Source organism: Salmo salar, chromosome 01 (genome assembly GCF_965601325.2).
Source record: "Salmo salar chromosome 01, fSalSal1, whole genome shotgun sequence".
Classification (NCBI taxonomy): Eukaryota; Metazoa; Chordata; class Actinopteri; order Salmoniformes; family Salmonidae; genus Salmo; species Salmo salar.
Genome location: NC_138291.1, coordinates 129,665,102 through 129,687,636, shown reverse-complemented (window position 1 = coordinate 129,687,636; position 22,535 = coordinate 129,665,102). Strand labels below are relative to the sequence as shown.

The 22,535-nt window shown below is 39.0% G+C and overlaps 1 protein-coding gene across 1 annotated transcript in view; it reads left to right on the top strand.

Annotated features, from left to right (window-relative positions):
* The first annotated feature begins 8,912 nt into the window (after window positions 1–8,912).
* LOC106591913 (phytanoyl-CoA hydroxylase-interacting protein-like) overlaps window positions 8,913–22,535 on the top strand; it is a 112,667-nt gene continuing 99,044 nt past the window's right edge. The window contains exons 1-2 of the mRNA XM_045687338.2: window positions 8,913–8,926; window positions 10,149–10,303. Of these exons, the coding sequence (XP_045543294.2) occupies window positions 8,913–8,926; window positions 10,149–10,303 (169 nt within the window). The remainder of the gene's footprint in view (window positions 8,927–10,148; window positions 10,304–22,535) is intronic.

Genomic DNA, 22,535 nt, shown 5'->3' with positions numbered 1-22,535 from the left:
GGCTGTGTTACTTTAGGTTGACTAGAAATTAAGGCTGTGTTACTTTAGGTTGACTAGTCATTAAGGTTGTGTGTTGTAAGATAGGTTGACTAGTCATTAAGGCTGTGTTACTTTACGTTGACTAGTCATTAAGGCTGTGTTACTTTAGGTTGACTAGTCATTAATGCTGTTTGTGTTACTATAGGTTGACTAGTCATTAAGGCTGTGTTACTTTAGGTTGACTGGTCATTAAGGCTGTGTTACCATAGTCTGACTAGTCATTAAGGCTGTGTTACTTTAGGTTGACTAGTCATTAAGGCTGTGTTACTTTAGGTTGACTAGTCATTAAGGCTGTTTTACTTTAGGTTGACTAGTCATTAATGCTGTGTTACTTTAGGTTGACTAGTCATTAAGGCTGTGTTACTATAGGTTGACTAGTCATTAAGGCTGTGTTACTATAGGTTGACTAGTCATTAAGGCTGTTTTACTATAGGTTGACTAGTCATTATGGTTGTGTTACTATAGGTTGACTAGTCATTAAGGCTGTGTTACTTTAGGTTGACTAGTCATTAAGGCTGTGTTACTTTAGGTTGACTAGTCATTAATGCTGTGTTACTTTAGGTCGACTAGTCATTAAGGCTGTGTGTTTTACTATAGGTTGACTAGTCATTAAGGCTGTGTGTTTTACTATAGGTTGACTAGTCATTAATGCTGTGTTACTATAGGTTGACTAGTCATTAAGGCTGTTTTACTATAGGTTGACTAGTCATTAAGGCTGTTTTACTATAGGTTGACTAGTCATTAAGGCTGTGTTACTATAGGTTGACTAGTCATTAAGGCTGTGTTACTTTAGGTTGACTAGTCATTAAGGCTGTGTGTTGTACTATAGGTTGACTAGTCATTAAGGCTGTGTTACCATAGGCTGACTAGTCATTAAGGCTGTGTTACTTTAGGTTGACTGGTCATTAAGGGTGTGTTACCATAGGTTGACTAGTCATTAAGGCTGTGTTACCATAGGTTGACTAGTCATTAAGGCAGTGTTACTTTAGGTTGACTAGTCATTAAGGCTGTGTGTTGTACTATAGGTTGACAAGTCATTAAGGCTGTGTTACTTTAGGTTGACTAGTCATTAAGGCTGTGTTACTTTAGGTTGACTAGTCATTAAGGCTGTGTGTTGTACGATAGGTTGACTAGTCATTAAGGCTGTGTTACTTTACGTTGACTAGTCATTAAGGCTGTGTTACTTTAGGTTGACTAGTCATTAAGGCTGTTTGTGTTACTATAGGTTGACTAGTCATTAAGGCTGTGTTACTTTAGGTTGACTGGTCATTAAGGCTGTGTTACCATAGGCTGACTAGTCATTAAGGCTGTGTTACTTTAGGTTGACTAGTCATTAAGGCTGTGTGTTGTACTATAGGTTGACTAGTCATTAAGGCTGTGTTACTTTAGGTTGACTAGTCATTAAGGCTGTGTTACTTTAGGTTGACTAGTCATTAAGGCTGTGTGTTGTATGATAGGTTGACTAGTCATTAAGGCTGTGTTACTTTAGGTTGACTAGTCATTAAGGCTGTGTGTTTTACTTTAGGTTGACTAGTCATTAAGGCTGTGTGTGTTACTATAGCTTGACTAGTCATTAAGGCTGTGTTACTTTAGGTTGACTAGTCATTAAGGCTGTGTTACTTTAGGTTGACTAGTCATTAAGGCTGTGTGTTGTACGATAGGTTGACTAGTCATTAAGGCTGTGTTACTTTACGTTGACTAGTCATTAAGGCTGTGTTACTTTAGGTTGACTGGTCATTAAGGCTGTGTTACCATAGGCTGACTAGTTATTAAGACTGTGTTACTTTAGGTTGACTAGTCATTAAGGCTGTGTGTTGTACTATAGGTTGACTAGTCATTAAGGCTGTGTTACTTTAGGTTGACTAGTCATTAAGGCTGTGTTACTTTAGGTTGACTAGTCATTAAGGCTGTGTGTTGTATGATAGGTTGACTAGTCATTAAGGCTGTGTTACTATAGGTTGACTAGTCATTAAGGCTGTTTTACTTTTGGTTGACTAGTCATTAAGACTGTGTTACTTTAGGTTAACTAGTCATTAAGGCTGTGTTACTTTAGGTTGACTAGTCATTAAGGCTGTGTGTTTTACTTTAGGTTGACTAGTCATTAAGGCTGTGTGTGTTACTTTAGGTTGACTAGTCATTAAGGCTGTGTTACTTTAGGTTGACTAGTCATTAAGGCTGTGTTACTTTAGGTTGACTAGTCATTAAGGCTGTTTTACTATAGGTTGACTAGTCATTAAGGCTGTTTTACTATAGGTTGACTAGTCATTAAGGCTGTGTTACTATAGGTTGACTAGTCATTAAGGCTGTGTTACTTTAGGTTGACTAGTCATTAAGGCTGTGTGTTGTACTATAGGTTGACTAGTCATTAAGGCTGTGTTACTTTACGTTGACTAGTCATTAAGGCTGTGTTACTTTAGGTTGACTAGTCATTAAGGCTGTTTGTGTTACTATAGGTTGACTAGTCATTAAGGCTGTGTTACTTTAGGTTGACTAGTCATTAAGGCTGTGTTACTTTAGGTTGACTAGTCATTAAGGCTGTGTGTTGTACGATAGGTTGACTAGTCATTAAGGCTGTGTTACTTTACGTTGACTAGTCATTAAGGCTGTTTGTGTTACTATAGGTTGACTAGTCATTAAGGCTGTGTTACTTTAGGTTGACTGGTCATTAAGGCTGTGTTACCATAGGCTGACTAGTCATTAAGGCTGTGTTACTTTAGGTTGACTAGTCATTAAGGCTGTGTGTTGTACTATAGGTTGACTAGTCATTAAGGCTGTGTTACTTTACGTTGACTAGTCATTAAGGCTGTGTTACTTTAGGTTGACTAGTCATTAAGGCTGTTTGTGTTACTATAGGTTGACTAGTCATTAAGGCTGTGTTACTTTAGGTTGACTGGTCATTAAGGGTGTGTTACCATAGGTTGACTAGTCATTAAGGCTGTGTTACCATAGGTTGACTAGTCATTAAGGCTGTGTTACTTTAGGTTGACTAGTCATTAAGGCTGTGTGTTGTACTATAGGTTGACTAGTCATTAATGCTGTGTTACTTTAGGTTGACTAGTCATTAAGGCTGTGTTACTTTAGGTTGACTAGTCATTAAGGCTGTGTGTTGTACTATAGGTTGACTAGTCATTAAGGCTGTGTTACTTTAGGTTGACTAGTCATTAAGGCTGTGTTACTTTAGGTTGACTAGTCATTAAGGTTGTGTGTTGTAAGATAGGTTAACTAGTCATTAAGGCTGTGTTACTTTACATTGACTAGTCATTAAGGCTGTGTTACTTTAGGTTTACTAGTCATTAATGCTGTTTGTGTTACTATAGGTTGACTAGTCATTAAGGCTGTGTTACTTTAGGTTGACTGGTCATTAAGGCTGTGTTACCATAGGCTGACTAGTCATTAAGGCTGTGTTACTTTAGGTTGACTAGTCATTAAGGCTGTGTGTTGTACTATAGGTTGACTAGTCATTAAGGCTGTGTTACTTTAGGTTGACTAGTCATTAAGGCTGTGTTGCTTTAGGTTGACTAGTCATTAAGGCTGTGTTACTATAGTTTGATTAGTCATTAAGGATGTGTGTTTTACTTTAGGTTGACTAGTCATTAAGGCTGTGTTACTTTAGGCTGACCAGTTATTAAAACTGTGTGTGTTACTTTAGGTTGACTAGTCATTAAGGCTGTGTGTTTTACTTTAGGTTGACTAGTCATTAAGGCTGTGTGTGTTACTATAGGTTGGCTAGTCATTAAGGCTGTGTTACTTTTGGTTGACTGGTCATTAAGGCTGTGTTACTATAGGTTGACTAGTCATTAAGGCTGTGTTACTTTAGGTTGACTAGTCACTAAGGCTGTGTTACTTTAGGTTGACTAGTCATTAAGGCTGTGTTACTTTAGGTTGACTAGTCATTAAGGCTGTGTTACTTTAGGTTGACTAGTCATTAAGGCTGTGTGTTGTACTATAGGTTGACTAGTCATTAAGGCTGTGTTACTTTAGGTTGACTAGTCATTAAGGCTGTGTTACTATAGGTTGACTAGTCATTAAAGCTGTGTGTTTTACTTTAGGTTGACTAGTCATTAAGGCTGTTTGTGTTACTTTAGGTTGACTAGTCATTAAGGCTGTGTGTTGTACTATAGGTTGACTAGTCATTAAGGCTGTGTTACTTTAGGTTGACTAGTCATTAAGGCTGTGTTACTATAGGTTGACTAGTCATTAAGGCTGTGTGTGTTACTTTAGGTTGACTAGTCATTAAGGCTGTGTTACTTTAGGTTGACTAGTCATTAAGGTTGTGTGTGTTACTATAGGTTGACTAGTCATTAAGGCTGTGTTACTTTAGGTTGACTAGTCATTAAGGCTTTGTTTGTTACTTTAGGTTGACTAGTCATTAAGGCTGTGTTACTTTAGGTTGACTAGTCATTAAGGCTGTGTTACTATAGGTTGACTAGTCATTAAGGATGTGTGTTTTACTTTAGGTTGACTAGTCATTAAGGCTGTGTTACTTTAGGCTGACTAGTCATTAAAACTGTGTGTGTTACTTTAGGTTGACTAGTCATTAAGGCTGTGTGTTTTACTTTAGGTTGACTAGTCATTAAGGCTGTGTGTGTTACTATAGGTTGACTAGTCATTAAGGCTGTGTTACTATAGGTTGACTAGTCATTAAGGCTGTGTTACTATAGGTTGACTAGTCATTAAGGATGTGTGTTTTACTTTAGGTTGACTAGTTATTAAGGCTGTGTTACTTTAGGCTGACTAGTCATTAAAACTGTGTGTTACTTTAGGTTGACTAGTCATTAAGGCTGTGTGTGTTACTATAGGTTGACTAGTCATTAAGGCTGTGTTACTTTAGGTTGACTGGTCATTAAGGCTGTGTTTCTATAGGTTGACTAGTCATTAAGGATGTGTTACTATAGGTTGACTAGTCATTAAGGCTCTTCTACTTTAGGTTGACTAGTCATTAAGGCTGTGTTACTTTAGGTTGACTGGTCATTAAGGCTGTGTGTTTTACTTTAGGTTGACTAGTCATTAAGGCTGTGTGTTTTACTTTAGGTTGACTAGTCATTAAGGCTGTGTGTGTTACTATAGGTTGACTAGTCATTAAGGCTGTGTTACTTTAGGTTGACTGGTCATTAAGGCTGTGTTACTATAGGTTGACAAGTCATTAAGGCTGTGTTACTTTAGGTTGACTAGTCATTAAGGCTGTGTTACTATAGGTTGACTAGTCATTAAGGCTGTGTTACTTTAGGCTGACTAGTCATTAAGGCTGTGTTACTTTAGGCTGACTAGTCATTAAGGCTGTGTTACTTTAGGTTGACTAGTCATTAAGGCTGTGTGTGTTACTTTAGGTTGACTAGTCATTAAGGCTGTGTGTGTTACTATAGGTTGACTAGTCATTAAGCCTGTGTTACTTTAGGCTGACTAGTCATTAAAACTGTGTGTGTTACTTTAGGTTGACTAGTCATTAAGGCTGTGTGTTTTACTTTAGGTTGACTAGTCATTAAGGCTGTGTGTTTTACTTTAGGTTGACTAGTCATTAAGGCTGTGTGTGTTACTATAGGTTGACTAGTCATTAAGGCTGTGTTACTTTAGGTTGACTGGTCATTAAGGCTGTGTTACTATAGGTTGACTAGTCATTAAGGCTGTGTTACTTTAGGTTGACTAGTCATTAAGGCTGTGTTACTTTAGGTTGACTGGTCATTAAGGCTGTGTGTGTTACTATATGTTGAGTAGTAATTAAGGCTGTGTTACTTTAGGTTGACTAGTCATTAAGGCTGTGTTACTATAGGTTGACTAGTCATTCAAGCTGTGTGTTTTACTTTAGGTTGACTAGTCATTAAGGCTGTGTGTGTTACTTTAGGTTGACTAGTCATTAAGGCTGTGTGTTGTACTATAGGTTGACTAGTCATTAAGGCTGTGTTACTTTAGGTTGACTAGTCATTAAGGCTGTGTTACTATAGGTTGACTAGTCATTAAGGCTGTGTGTGTTACTTTAGGTTGACTAGTCATTAAGGCTGTGTTACTTTAGGTTGACTAGTCATTAAGGTTGTGTGTGTTACTATAGGTTGACTAGTCATTAAGGCTGTGTTACTTTAGGTTGACTAGTCATTAAGGCTTTGTTTGTTACTTTAGGTTGACTAGTCATTAAGGCTGTGTTACTTTAGGTTGACTAGTCATTAAGGCTGTGTTACTATAGGTTGACTAGTCATTAAGGATGTGTGTTTTACTTTAGGTTGACTAGTCATTAAGGCTGTGTTACTTTAGGCTGACTAGTCATTAAAACTGTGTGTGTTACTTTAGGTTGACTAGTCATTAAGGCTGTGTGTTTTACTTTAGGTTGACTAGTCATTAAGGCTGTGTGTGTTACTATAGGTTGACTAGTCATTAAGGCTGTGTTACTATAGGTTGACTAGTCATTAAGGCTGTGTTACTATAGGTTGACTAGTCATTAAGGATGTGTGTTTTACTTTAGGTTGACTAGTTATTAAGGCTGTGTTACTTTAGGCTGACTAGTCATTAAAACTGTGTGTTACTTTAGGTTGACTAGTCATTAAGGCTGTGTGTTTTACTTTAGGTTGACTAGTCATTAAGGCTGTGTGTTTTACTTTAGGTTGACTAGTCATTAAGGCTGTGTGTGTTACTATAGGTTGACTAGTCATTAAGGCTGTGTTACTTTAGGTTGACTGGTCATTAAGGCTGTGTTTCTATAGGTTGACTAGTCATTAAGGATGTGTTACTATAGGTTGACTAATCATTAAGGCTGTGCTACTTTAGGTTGACTAGTCATTAAGGCTGTGTTACTTTAGGTTGACTGGTCATTAAGGCTGTGTGTTTTACTTTAGGTTGACTAGTCATTAAGGCTGTGTGTTTTACTTTAGGTTGACTAGTCATTAAGGCTGTGTGTGTTACTATAGGTTGACTAGTCATTAAGGCTGTGTTACTTTAGGTTGACTGGTCATTAAGGCTGTGTTACTATAGGTTGACAAGTCATTAAGGCTGTGTTACTTTAGGTTGACTAGTCATTAAGGCTGTGTTACTATAGGTTGACTAGTCATTAAGGCTGTGTTACTTTAGGTTGACTAGTCATTAAGGCTGTGTTACTTTAGGCTGACTAGTCATTAAGGCTGTGTTACTTTAGGTTGACTAGTCATTAAGGCTGTGTGTGTTACTTTAGGTTGACTAGTCATTAAGGCTGTGTGTGTTACTATAGGTTGACTAGTCATTAAGCCTGTGTTACTTTAGGCTGACTAGTCATTAAAACTGTGTGTGTTACTTTAGGTTGACTAGTCATTAAGGCTGTGTGTTTTACTTTAGGTTGACTAGTCATTAAGGCTGTGTGTTTTACTTTAGGTTGACTAGTCATTAAGGCTGTGTGTGTTACTATAGGTTGACTAGTCATTAAGGCTGTGTTACTTTAGGTTGACTGGTCATTAAGGCTGTGTTACTATAGGTTGACTAGTCATTAAGGCTGTGTTACTTTAGGTTGACTAGTCATTAAGGCTGTGTTACTTTAGGTTGACTGGTCATTAAGGCTGTGTGTGTTACTATATGTTGACTAGTCATTAAGGCTGTGTTACTTTAGGTTGACTAGTCATTAAGGCTGTGTTACTTTAGGTTGACTAGTCATTAAGGCTGTTTTACTTTAGGTTGACTAGTCATTAAGGCTGTGTGTTGTACTATAGGTTGACTAGTCATTAAGGCTGTGTTACTTTAGGTTGACTAGTCATTAAGGCTGTGTTGCTTTAGGTTGACTAGTCATTAAGGCTGTGTTACTTTAGGTTGACTAGTCATTAAGGCTGTGTTACTTTAGGTTGACTAGTCATTAAGGCAGTGTGTTGTACTGTTGGTTGACTAGTCATTAAGGCTGTGTGTTGTACTATTGGTTGACTAGTCATTAAGGCTGTGTTACTTTAGGTTGACTAGTCATTAAGGCTGTGTGTTGTACTATAGGTTGACTAGTCATTAAGGCTGTGTTACTTTAGGTTGACTAGTCATTAAGGCTGTGTTACTATAGGTTGACTAGTCATTAAGGCTGTGTGTTTTACTTTAGGTTGACTAGTCATTAAGGCTGTGTGTTTTACTTTAGGTTGACTAGTCATTAAGGCTGTGTGTGTTACTTTAGGTTGACTAGTCATTAAGGCTGTGTTACTTTAGGTTGACTAGTCATTAAGGTTGTGTTACTATAGGTTGACTAGTCATTAAGGCTGTGTTACTATAGGTTGACTAGTCATTAAGGCTGTGTTACTTTAGGTTGACTGGTCTATATTATTATAGTGTTCTATATTGTTATAGTGTTCTATATTGTTATAGTGTTCTATATTGTTATAGTGTTCTGTATTGTTCTAGTGTTCTATATTATTATAATGTTCTATATTGTTATAGTGTTCTATATTGTTATAGTGTTCTATATTGTTATAGTGTTCTATATTATTATAGTGTTCTATATTGTTGTAGTGTTCTATATTGTTATAGTGTTCTATATTATTATAGCGTTCTATATTGTTATAGTGTTCTATAGTGTTATAGTGTTCTATATTGTTGTAGTGTTATAGTGTTCTATATTATTATAATGTTCTATATTGTTGTAGTGTTCTATATTATTATAATGTTCTATATTGTTGTAGTGTTCTATGTTATTATAGTGTTCTTAACTATGAAGTTGTTCATGTTCTCAGCTTTATCATTTGAAAATAGACACGTAAAAAGATTCTGAGGATGAGCATCTTCAATATGTTCCCATTGATCCTCTTTAGGATATTTAACTATATGTTGCAAGTAAAAGCTTTGGGTAGTGAGTTGATACAATTCCAAGTCTGGAAGGTTAAAACCTCCCTCAAACGTTCCTTTTTATTCTATTTTATTTGCCCATAATGACCGAGTATACTTTTTAAAGAATGTCTTCGGTGAGGTAATTGGTATTACCAAAAATACATTAAAAAACCTTGACAACAGTGCAATTCTAAAGATGTTTATTCTACCTGTAAGATTTATGGGAAGATTATTCCATTTAATAAAATTTTCTTTCATATTGTTGAGTAATGGAATAAAGTTATCTTTATATATTTGTTGTCGCTTATTAAGCATCCTAAGTATTTAATATTTTTTTGTGGTCCACTGAAAGGATTGCTGTAGATCATGAGTTATTATTTATTTTTCCTATTGCCATTATTTAGTTTTTTTCCCACGTACATTTTATAACCTGAGATTTTTGAGTATTCTGAAAATACTTTTAGCAAAGGGGGTATTGAGTTTTCAATTTTGGTCCAGTATATCGGGAGATAATCTGCAAATAAGTTTAGTTTATATTCATGTTTACCAATACTGATACCTCTTACATTTGGGTCCCGTCTCATTTTTACTCGTTTTTGTTATTATTTATTCCTCATGTGACTATTTCATTTTATTTATCTATCTATCTTTATCTTTGAATCGGCATTGTTGGAAAAGGACCCGTCAGTCAGCATTTCGCTGTTACTGTACACCTGTTGATTATGAAGCATGTGACAATTAACGATTTGATTTGATCTGATGGTGTGCCATCAGAGGTGAAGGTAGCTGCCTGCAGCCGGCATATTGTCACATTTCAAATGAAGTATTTACTGGCCTTGTCATTTATTTGTGAAGAAAATAGAGATGAACGTGATGAAAAGACGACAGAGGTTTCATTGGAGCTGCGACTGCAGAGTAATCTGGTTACATCAACCGTCATTTAATTCATTTTTTCTGCTAATCCCTGCTCTATGTTCTCTGCCCCGAGGCTGAATAAACACACGTGGCCTGTTACATCAGCAACGCATTAATAACACAATAACGTGTCTAATAGATAACGGCATGTTCCCTCCTTTTTCTCCATTTCTTTCCGTTTATCCACCGCGTCTCAGCGGGGACCGTTTGTCCAAGTAGTGCCGTGTCATGCCGCTGTGCTGTAGCTGCTTGAGCACTGGAAGGGGACCCGAGAGGAGCAGGGGAAGAAGGGGGGAGGGGAGGAGGGGAGGGGGTAAGGGAAGAGGAGGGGAGGGGAGGAGATCAGAGGAGGAAGGGAGGGGAGGAGGGGAGGGGGTAAGGGAAGAGGAGGAGGGGAGGGGAGCACTGAGCACAGCGAGTGACTGGACTGTGTATTGAAGGTGAAGATCAGTTCAGCACCACGAAGAGACAACAGTAGGAGACGCTGTAAAGGCTTTGGAGGTTCCGCGTGTGGACGACGGCACCAGCAGCCCTGTCAGCCGCTGCGACGACATGATGGAGAACCTGAACCTGGACTTGATACAGCTGAGTGACAGGGAAGGTAAGGACCCTGGAGGGCGGCAGGGCCATGGCTTGAAGGAGCGGTGTGTAGCATTGGTCAAATCAAATCAAACTTTATTTATCACATGACCCTGCCGACCTTACCGTGAAATGCTTACTTTACAAGCCCTTAACCAACAGTGCAGTTCAAGAAGAGGTAAGAAAATATTTACCAAATAAACAAAATATATATTTTTTAAAGTAACATAATAACATAACAATAAGGAGGCTATATACAGGGGGTCCCGGTACAGAGTCAATGTGTGGGGGCACCGGTTAGTTGAGGTAATATGTACATGTAGGTAGAGTTATTAAAGTGACTATGCATAGATAATAACAGAGAGTAGCAGAGGCATAAAAGGGTGGGGGGGTAGAAGCTGTTTAGGAGCCTTGACCCATGTCAAAACTTTTCAGTCTCCTGAGGGGAATAGGTTTTGTCGTGCTCTCTTCACGACTGTCTTGGTGTGCTTGGACCATGTTAGTTTGTTGGTGACACAATCATCTCCTTAGTCTTGGTTACGTTGAGGGATAGGTTGTTATTCTGGCACCACACGGCCAGGTCTCTGATCTCCTCCCTATAGGCTGTCTCGTCGTTGTCTGTGATCAGGCCTACCACTGTTGTGTCATCGGCAAGCGTAATGATGGTGTTGGAGTCGTGCCTGACCGTGCAGTCATGAGTGAACAGGGAGTACAGGAAGGGACTGAGCATGCACCCCTGGGGAGCTCCAGTGTTGAGGATCAGCTACCTACCCTCACCACCTGGGGGCGGCCCGTCAGGAAGTACAGGATCCAGTTGCAGAGGGAGGTGTTTAGTCCCACGAACCTTAGCTTAGTGATGAGCTTTGTGGGCACTATGGTGTTGAACGCTGAGCTGTGGTCAATGAATAGCATTCTCACGTAGGTGTTCCTTTTGTCCAGGTGGGAAAGGGCAGTGTGGAGTGCAATAGAGATTGCATCATCTGTGGATCTGTTGGGGCGGTATGCAAATTAGAGTGGGTCTAGGGTTTCTGGGATAATGGTGTTACACAAATCATTTGGGTTCCTGGATCCTTTCACAGCATTATAAGGCTTCGTTGAGACAATGACTTATCAATGACCGAAGCTGAGCTCATTGAATCCCTACCGTTGTGTCGCTGAGTTGTCATAATGCTTCAGTACATTACATTATCCCAGGGGTGCTGGAAGACACAATGTAATTAACCTAATTTATGTCCCTCTAACTGCCCTGAATGCCTCTGCTGATCCTACAGCTATTGTATGAAGTAATCATATGCCTATGAACCAGAGTTATACTGTTAGCACTGAGGCGGTTTGCCTTAGCAGGAAATCCACCGTGTGCAGCTCACCCTGCACTAACGTAATTAACCTGAGCATGTCTACCTCCTGCTAAGCTTCCCAGTAAAGCAATAAAAACAACCAAGCATCCCAGAAACGTGTTGAAAATTGCCCACATTAACATATGTAGCTTAATTTTTATTTCATTTTTTTTATATAACTTTTTTTCAACTAGGCAAGTCAGTTAAGAACTAATTATTATTTACAATGACAGCCTACTCCGGCCAAACCCGGACAACGCAGGGCCAACTGTCCTCCGCCCTATGGGACTCCCAATCACGGCCGGATGTGAGGCAGCCAGTTAAGAAACAAGGTTCATGAAATCAATAATTTGCTAGTAACAGATGACATTCATATTCTGACCATCTCTGAAACTCACTTAGATAATACCGTTGATGATACAGTGGCAGCAATACATGGTTATAAGATCTACAGAAATGCCAAAGGTGGAGGTGTGGCCACATATATTCAGAGCCACATTCCTGTAAAGCTTAGAGAGGATCTCATGTTAAATACTGTTGAAGTAATATGGCTACAGGTTCATCTACCTCACCTAAAGCCCATTCTGGTGGGAAGCTGCTATAGACCACCAAGTGTTAACAGTCAGTATCTGGATAACGTGTGAAATGCTTGATAATGTATTTTTTTATTTTATTTTATTTCACCTTTATTTAACCAGGTAGGCTAGTTGAGAACAAGTTCTCATTTACAACTGCGACCCGGCCAAGATAAAGCAAAGCAGTGCGACACAAACAACACAGAGTTACATGTGGAATAAACAAACATACAGTCAATAACACAATAGAAAAAGTCTATATACAGTGCGTGCAAATATAGTAAGATTAGGGAGGTAAGGCAATAAATAGGCCATAGTGGTGAAATAATTACAATTTAGCAATTAAACACTGGAGTGATAGATGGGCAGATGATGAATGTGCAAGTAGAGATACTGGAGTGCAAAGGAGCAACAAAAAAAATAACAATATGGGGATGAGGTAGTTGGGTGGGCTATTTACAGATGGGCTGTGTACAGCTGCAGCGATCGGTAAGCTGCTCTGACAGCTGGTGCTTAAAGTTAGTGAGGGAGATATAAGACTCCAGCTTCAGAGATATTTGCAATTCGTTCCAGTCATTGGCAGCAGAGAACTGGAAGGAAATGCGGCCAAAGGAGGAGTTGGCTTTGGGGATGACCAGTGAAATATACCTGCTGGAGCGCGTGGTACGGGTGGGTGCTGCTATGGTGACCAGTGAGCTGAGATAAGGCGGGGCTTTACCTAGCAAAGACTTATAGATGACCTGGAGCCAGTGGGTTTGGCGACGAATATGAAGCGAGGGCCAGCCAACTAGAGCATACAGGTCTCAGTGGTGGGTAGTATATGGAGCTTTGGTGACAAAACGGGTGGTACTGTGATAGACTGCATCCAATTTGCTGAGTGGAGTGTTGGAGGCTATTTTGTAATTGACATTGCCAAAGTCAAGGATTGGTGGGAAAGTCAGTTTTACGAGGGTATGTTGGGCAGCATTTGATATTAACTAGAGGCTTGGTCTCCTTTACTTTAGGGCTGATATTAACTACAGGTTAAGTCTCCTTTCCTTTAGGGCTGATATTAACTACAGGTTAACTCTCCTTTCCTTTAGGGCTGATATTAACTACAGGTTTGGTCTCGTTTCCTTTAGGGCTGATATTAACTACAGGTTAAGTCTCCTTTCCTTTAGGGCTGATATTAAAAAGTCTCCTTTCCTTTAGGGCTGATATTAACTACAGGCTTGGTGTCCTTTCCTTTAAGGCTGATATTAACGACAGGTTAAGTCTCCTTTCCTTTAGGGCTGATATTAACTACAGGTTAGGTCTCCTTTCCTTTAGGGCTGATATTAACTACAGGTTAAGTCTCCTTTCCTTTAGGGCTGATATTAACTACAGGTTAAGTCTCCTTTCCTTTAGGGCTGATATTAACTACAGGTTAAGTCTCCTTTCCTTTAGGGCTGATATTAACTAAAGGTTAAGTCTCCTTTCCTTTAGGGCTGATATTAACTACAGGTCAAGTCTCCTTTCCTTTAGGGCTAATATTAACTACAGGTTAAGTCTCCTTTCCTTTGGGGCTGATATTTACTAAAGGCTTGGTGTCCTTTCCTTTAGGGCTGATATTAACTACAGGTTAAGTCTCCTTTCCTTTAGGGCTGATATTAACTACAGGTTAAGTCTCCTTTCCTTTAGGGCTGATATTACCTACAGGTTAAGTCTCCTTTCCTTTAAGGCTGATATTAACGACAGGTTAAGTCTCCTTTCCTTTAGGGCTGATATTAACTACAGGTTAAGTCTCCTTTCCTTTAGGGCTGATATTAACTACAGGTTAAGTCTCCTTTCCTTTAGGGCTGATATTAACTACAGGTTAAGTCTCCTTTCCTTTAGGGCTGATGTTAACAACAGGTTAGGTCAAATTTCCTTTAGGGCTGATGTTAACTACAGGTTAAGTCTCCTTTCCTTTAGGGCTGATATTAACTACAGGCTTGGTGTCCTTTCCTTTAGGGCTGATATTAACTACAGGTTAAGTCTCCTTTCCTTTAGGGCTGATATTAACTACAGGTTAAGTCTCCTTTCCTTTAGGGCTGATATTAACTACAGGTTCAGTCTCCTTTCCTTTAGGGCTTATATTAACTACAGGTTAAGTGTCCTTTCCTTTAGGGCTGATATTAACTACAGGTTAAGTCTCCTTTCCTTTAGGGCTGATGTTAACAACAGGTTAGGTCTTCTTTCCTTTAGGGCTGATGTTAACTACAGGTTAAGTCTCCTTTCCTTTAGGGCTGATATTAACTACAGGTTATGTCTCCTTTCCTTTAGGGCTGATATTACCTACAGGTTAAGTCTCCTTTCCTTTAGGGCTGATATTAACTACAGGTTAAGTCTCCTTTCCTTTAGGGCTGATATTAACTACAGGCTTGGTGTTCTTTCCTTTAAGGCTGATATTAACGACAGGATAAGTATCCTTTCCTTTAGAGCTGATATTAACTACAGGTTAAGTCTCCTTTCCTTTAGGGCTGATATTAACTACAGGTTAAGTCTCCTTTCCTTTAGGGCTGATATTAACTACAGGTTAAGTCTCCTTTCCTTTAGGGCTGATATTAACTACAGGTTAAGTCTCCTTTCCTTTAAGGCTGATATTAACGGCAGGTTAAGTCTCCTTTCCTTTAGGGCTGATATTTACTACAGGTTATGTCTCCTTTCCTTTAGGGCTGATATTAACTACAGGTTAAGTCTCCTTTCCTTTAGGGCTGATATTAACTACAGGTTAAGTCTCCTTTCCTTTAGGGCTGATATTAACTACAGGTTAAGTCTCCTTTCCTTTAGGGCTGATATTAACTACAGGTTAAGTCTCCTTTCCTTTAGGGCTGATATTTACTTCAGGCTTGGTGTCCTTTCCTTTAGGGCTGATATTAACTACAGGTTAAGTCTCCTTTCCTTTAGGGCTGATATTTACTACAGGCTTGGTGTCCTTTCCTTTAGGGCTGATATTAACTACAGGTCAAGTCTCCTTTCCTTTAGGGCTAATATTAACTACAGGTTAAGTCTCCTTTCCTTTAGGGCTGATATTAACTACAGGCTTGGTGTCCTTTCCTTTAGGGCTGATATTAACTACAGGTTAAGTCTCCTTTCCTTTAGGGCTGATATTAACTACAGGTTAAGTCTCCTTTCCTTTAGGGCTGATATTAACTACAGGTTAAGTCTCCTTTCCTTCAGGGCTGATATTTACTATAGGCTTGGTGTCCTTTCCTTTAGGGCTGATATTAACTATAGGTCAAGTCTCCTTTCCTTTAGGGCTGATATTAACTATAGGTTAAGTATACTTTCCTTTAGGGCTGATATTAACTACAGGCTTGGTGTCCTTTCCTTTAGGGCTGATATTAACTACAGGTTAAGTATCCTTTCCTTTAGGGCTGATATTAACTACAGGTTAAGTCTCCTTTCCTTTAGGGCTGATATTAACTACAGGCTTGGTGTCCTTTCCTTTAGGGCTGATATTAACTTTAGGTTAAGTCTCCTTTCCTTTAGGGCTGATATTAACTACAGGTTAAGTCTCCTTTCCTTTAGGGCAGATATTTACTACAGGCTTGGTGTCCTTTCCTTTAGGGCTGATATTAACTACAGGTCAAGTCTCCTTTCCTTTATGGCTGATATTAACTACAGGTTAAGTCCCCTTTCCTTTAGGGCTGATATTAACTACAGACTTGGTGTCCTTTCCTTTAGGGCTGATATTAACTACAGGTTAAGTCTCATTTCCTTTAGGGCTGATATTAACTACAGGTTAAGCCTCCTTTCCTTTAGGGCTGATATTAACTACAGGTTAAGTCTCCTTTCCTTTAGGGCTGATATTAACTACAGGTTAAGTCTCCTTTCCTTTAGGGCTGATATTAACTACAGGCTTGGTGTCCTTTCCTTTAAGGCTGATATTAACTACATGTTAAGTCTCCTTTCCTTTAGGGCTGATATTAACTACAGGTTAAGTCTCCTTTCCTTTAGGGCTTATATTAACTACAGGTTAAGTCTCCTTTCCTTTAGAGCTGATATTAACTACAGGTTAAGTCTCCTTTCCTTTAGGGCTGATATTAAATACAGGCTTGGTGTCCTTTCCTTTAAGGCTGATATTAACGACAGGTCAAGTCTCCTTTCCTTTAGTGCTTATATTAACTACAGGTTAAGTCTCCTTTCCTTTAGGGCTGATATTAACTACAGGTTAAGTCTCCGTTCCTTTAGGGCTTATATTAACTACAGGTTAAGTGTCCTTTCCTTTAGGGCTGATATTAACTACAGGTTAAGTCTCCTTTCCTTTAGGGCTGATGTTAACAACAGGTTAGGTCTTCTTTCCTTTAGGGCTGATGTTAACTACAGGTTAAGTCTCCTTTCCTTTAGGGCTGATATTAACTACAGGCTTGGTGTCCTTTCCTTTAGGGCTGATATTAACTACAGGTTAAGTCTCCTTTCCTTTAGGGCTGATATTAACTACAGGTTAAGTCTACTTTCCTTTATGGCTTATATTAACTACAGGTTAAGTCTCCTTTCCTTTAGGGCTGATATTAACTACAGGTTAAGTCTCCTTTCCTTTAGGGCTGATATTAACTACAGGTTAAGTCTCCTTTCCTTTAGGGCTGATATTAACTACAGGCTTGGTGTCCTTTCCTTTAAGACTGATATTAACGACAGGTTACGTCTCCTTTCCTTTAGGGCTGATATTAACTACAGGTTAAGTCTCCTTTCCTTTAGGGCTGATATTAACTACAGGTTAAGTCTCCTTTCCTTTAGGGCTGATATTACCTACAGGTTAAGTCTCCTTTCCTTTAAGGCTGATATTAACGACAGGTTAAGTCTCCTTTCCTTTAGGGCTGATATTAACTACAGGTTAAGTCTCCTTTCCTTTAGGGCTGATATTAACTACAGGTTAAGTCTCCTTTCCTTTAGGGCTGATATTAACTACAGGTTAAGTCTCCTTTCCTTTAGGGCTGATATTAACTACAGGTTAAGTCTCCTTTCCTTTAGGGCTGATGTTAACAACAGGTTAGGTCAAATTTCCTTTAGGGCTGATGTTAACTACAGGTTAAGTCTCCTTTCCTTTAGGGCTGATATTAACTACAGGCTTGGTGTCCTTTCCTTTAGGGCTGATATTAACTACAGGTTAAGTCTCCTTTCCTTTAGTGCTGATATTAACTACAGGTTAAGTCTCCTTTCCTTTAGGGCTGATATTAACTACAGGTTAAGTCTCCTTTCCTTTAGGGAAAGATATTTACTACAGGCTTGGTGTCCTTTCCTTTAGGGCTGATATTAACTACAGGTCAAGTCTCCTTTCCTTTATGGCTGATATTAACTACAGGTTAAGTCCCCTTTCCTTTAGGGCTGATATTAACTACAGACTTGGTGTCCTTTCCTTTAGGGCTGATATTAACTACAGGTTAAGTCTCATTTCCTTTAGGGCTGATATTAACTACAGGTTAAGCCTCCTTTCCTTTAGGGCTGATATTAACTACAGGTTAAGTCTCCTTTCCTTTAGGGCTGATATTAACTACAGGTTAAGTCTCCTTTCCTTTAGGGCTGATATTAACTACAGGCTTGGTGTCCTTTCCTTTAAGGCTGATATTAACTACATGTTAAGTCTCCTTTCCTTTAGGGCTGATATTAACTACAGGTTAAGTCTCCTTTCCTTTAGGGCTTATATTAACTACAGGTTAAGTCTCCTTTCCTTTAGAGCTGATATTAACTACAGGTTAAGTCTCCTTTCCTTTAGGGCTGATATTAAATACAGGCTTGGTGTCCTTTCCTTTAAGGCTGATATTAACGACAGGTTAAGTCTCCTTTCCTTTAGTGCTTATATTAACTACAGGTTAAGTCTCCTTTCCTTTAGGGCTGATATTAACTACAGGTTAAGTCTCCGTTCCTTTAGGGCTTATATTAACTACAGGTTAAGTGTCCTTTCCTTTAGGGCTGATATTAACTACAGGTTAAGTCTCCTTTCCTTTAGGGCTGATGTTAACAACAGGTTAGGTCTTCTTTCCTTTAGGGCTGATGTTAACTACAGGTTAAGTCTCCTTTCCTTTAGGGCTGATATTAACTACAGGCTTGGTGTCCTTTCCTTTAGGGCTGATATTAACTACAGGTTAAGTCTCCTTTCCTTTAGGGCTGATATTAACTACAGGTTAAGTCTCCTTTCCTTTATGGCTTATATTAACTACAGGTTAAGTCTCCTTTCCTTTAGGGCTGATATTAACTACAGGTTAAGTCTCCTTTCCTTTAGTGCTGATATTAACTACAGGTTAAGTCTCCTTTCCTTTAGGGCTGATATTAACTACAGGCTTGGTGTCCTTTCCTTTAAGACTGATATTAACGACAGGTTAAGTCTCCTTTCCTTTAGGGCTGATATTAACTACAGGTTAAGTCTCCTTTCCTTTAGGGCTGATATTAACTACAGGTTAAGTCTCCTTTCCTTTAGGGCTGATATTACATACAGGTTAAGTCTCCTTTCCTTTAAGGCTGATATTAACGACAGGTTAAGTCTCCTTTCCTTTAGGGCTGATATTAACTACAGGTTAAGTCTCCTTTCCTTTAGGGCTGATATTAACTACAGGTTAAGTCTCCTTTCCTTTAGGGCTGATATTAACTACAGGTTAAGTCTCCTTTCCTTTAGAGCTGATATTAACTACAGGTTAAGTCTCCTTTCCTTTAGGGCTGATGTTAACAACAGGTTAGGTCAAATTTCCTTTAGGGCTGATGTTAACTACAGGTTAAGTCTCCTTTCCTTTAGGGCTGATATTAACTACAGGCTTGGTGTCCTTTCCTTTAGGGCTGATATTAACTACAGGATAAGTCTCCTTTCCTTTAGGGCTGATATTAACTACAGGTTAAGTCTCCTTTCCTTTAGGGCTGATATTAACTACAGGTTAAGTCTCCTTTCCTTTAGGGCAGATATTTACTACAGGCTTGGTGTCCTTTCCTTTAGGGCTGATATTAACTACAGGTCAAGTCTCCTTTCCTTTATGGCTGATATTAACTACAGGTTAAGTCCCCTTTCCTTTAGGGCTGATATTAACTACAGACTTGGTGTCCTTTCCTTTAGGGCTGATATTAACTACAGGTTAAGTCTCATTTCCTTTAGGGCTGATATTAACTACAGGTTAAGCCTCCTTTCCTTTAGGGCTGATATTAACTACAGGTTAAGTCTCCTTTCCTTTAGGGCTGATATTAACTACAGGTTAAGTCTCCTTTCCTTTAGGGCTGATATTAACTACAGGCTTGGTGTCCTTTCCTTTAAGGCTGATATTAACTACATGTTAAGTCTCCTTTCCTTTAGGGCTGATATTAACTACAGGTTAAGTCTCCTTTCCTTTAGGGCTTATATTAACTACAGGTTAAGTCTCCTTTCCTTTAGAGCTGATATTAACTACAGGTTAAGTCTCCTTTCCTTTAGGGCTGATATTAAATACAGGCTTGGTGTCCTTTCCTTTAAGGCTGATATTAACGACAGGTTAAGTCTCCTTTCCTTTAGTGCTTATATTAACTACAGGTTAAGTCTCCTTTCCTTTAGGGCTGATATTAACTACAGGTTAAGGCTCCGTTCCTTTAGGGCTTATATTAACTACAGGTTAAGTGTCCTTTCCTTTAGGGCTGATATTAACTACAGGTTAAGTCTCCTTTCCTTTAGGGCTGATGTTAACAACAGGTTAGGTCTTCTTTCCTTTAGGGCTGATGTTAACTACAGGTTAAGTCTCCTTTCCTTTAGGGCTGATATTAACTACAGGCTTGGTGTCCTTTCCTTTAGGGCTGATATTAACTACAGGTTAAGTCTCCTTTCCTTTAGGGCTGATATTAACTACAGGTTAAGTCTCCTTTCCTTTATGGCTTATATTAACTACAGGTTAAGTCTCCTTTCCTTTAGGGCTGATATTAACTACAGGTTAAGTCTCCTTTCCTTTAGGGCTGATATTAACTACAGGTTAAGTCTCCTTTCCTTTAGGGCTGATATTAACTACAGGCTTGGTGTCCTTTCCTTTAAGACTGATATTAACGACAGGTTAAGTCTCCTTTCCTTTAGGGCTGATATTAACTACAGGTTAAGTCTCCTTTCCTTTAGGGCTGATATTAACTACAGGTTAAGTCTCCTTTCCTTTAGGGCTGATATTACCTACAGGTTAAGTCTCCTTTCCTTTAAGGCTGATATTAACGACAGGTTAAGTCTCCTTTCCTTTAGGGCTGATATTAACTACAGGTTAAGTCTCCTTTCCTTTAGGGCTGATATTAACTACAGGTTAAGTCTCCTTTCCTTTAGGGCTGATATTAACTACAGGTTAAGTCTCCTTTCCTTTAGGGCTGATATTAACTACAGGTTAAGTCTCCTTTCCTTTAGGGCTGATGTTAACAACAGGTTAGGTCAAATTTCCTTTAGGGCTGATGTTAACTACAGGTTAAGTCTCCTTTCCTTTAGGGCTGATATTAACTACAGGCTTGGTGTCCTTTCCTTTAGGGCTGATATTAACTACAGGTTAAGTCTCCTTTCCTTTAGGGCTGATATTAACTACAGGTTAAGTCTCCTTTCCTTTAGGGCTGATATTAACTACAGGTTAAGTCTCCTTTCCTTTAGGGCAGATATTTACTACAGGCTTGGTGTCCTTTCCTTTAGGGCTGATATTAACTACAGGTCAAGTCTCCTTTCCTTTATGGCTGATATTAACTACAGGTTAAGTCCCCTTTCCTTTAGGGCTGATATTAACATCAGACTTGGTGTCCTTTCCTTTAGGGCTGATATTAACTACAGGTTAAGTCTCATTTCCTTTAGGGCTGATATTAACTACAAGTTAAGCCTCCTTTCCTTTAGGGCTGATATTAACTACAGGTTAAGTCTCCTTTCCTTTAGGGCTGATATTAACTACAGGTTAAGTCTCCTTTCCTTTAGGGCTGATATTAACTACAGGCTTGGTGTCCTTTCCTTTAAGGCTGATATTAACTACATGTTAAGTCTCCTTTCCTTTAGGGCTGATATTAACTACAGGTTAAGTCTCCTTTCCTTTAGGGCTTATATTAACTACAGGTTAAGTCTCCTTTCCTTTAGAGCTGATATTAACTACAGGTTAAGTCTCCTTTCCTTTAGGGCTGATATTAAATACAGGCTTGGTGTCCTTTCCTTTAAGGCTGATATTAACGACAGGTTAAGTCTCCTTTCCTTTAGTGCTTATATTAACTACAGGTTAAGTCTCCTTTCCTTTAGGGCTGATATTAACTACAGGTTAAGTCTCCGTTCCTTTAGGGCTTATATTAACTACAGGTTAAGTGTCCTTTCCTTTAGGGCTGATATTAACTACAGGTTAAGTCTCCTTTCCTTTAGGGCTGATGTTAACAACAGGTTAGGTCTTCTTTCCTTTAGGGCTGATGTTAACTACAGGTTAAGTCTCCTTTCCTTTAGGGCTGATATTAACTACAGGCTTGGTGTCCTTTCCTTTAGGGCTGATATTAACTACAGGTTAAGTCTCCTTTCCTTTAGGGCTGATATTAACTACAGGTTAAGTCTCCTTTCCTTTATGGCTTATATTAACTACAGGTTAAGTCTCCTTTCCTTTAGGGCTGATATTAACTACAGGTTAAGTCTCCTTTCCTTTAGGGCTGATATTAACTACAGGTTAAGTCTCCTTTCCTTTAGGGCTGATATTAACTACAGGCTTGGTGTCCTTTCCTTTAAGACTGATATTAACGACAGGTTAAGTCTCCTTTCCTTTAGGGCTGATATTAACTACAGGTTAAGTCTCCTTTCCTTTAGGGCTGATATTAACTACAGGTTAAGTCTCCTTTCCTTTAGGGCTGATATTAACTACAGGTTAAGTCTCCTTTCCTTTAGGGCTGATATTAACTACAGGTTAAGTGTCCTTTCCTTTAGGGCTGATATTAACTACAGGTTAAGTCTCCTTTCCTTTAGGGCTGATGTTAACAACAGGTTAGGTCTTCTTTCCTTTAGGGCTGATGTTAACTACAGGTTAAGTCTCCTTTCCTTTACGGCTGATATTAACTACAGGTTATGTCTCCTTTCCTTTAGGGCTGATATTAACTACAGGTTAAGTCTCCTTTCCTTTAGGGCTGATATTAACTACAGGTTAAGTCTCCTTTCCTTTAGGGCTTATTTTAACTACAGGTTAAGTCTCCTTTCCTTTAGGGCTGATATTAACTACAGGCTTGGTGTCCTTTCCTTTAGGGCTGATATTAACTACAGGTTAAGTCTCCTTTCCTTTAGGGCTGATATTAACTAAAGGTTAAGTCTCCTTTCCTTTAAGGCTGATATTAACTACAGGTTAAGTCTCCTGTCCTTCAGGGCTGATATTTACTATAGGCTTGGTGTCCTTTCCTTTAGGGCTGATATTAACTATAGGTCAAG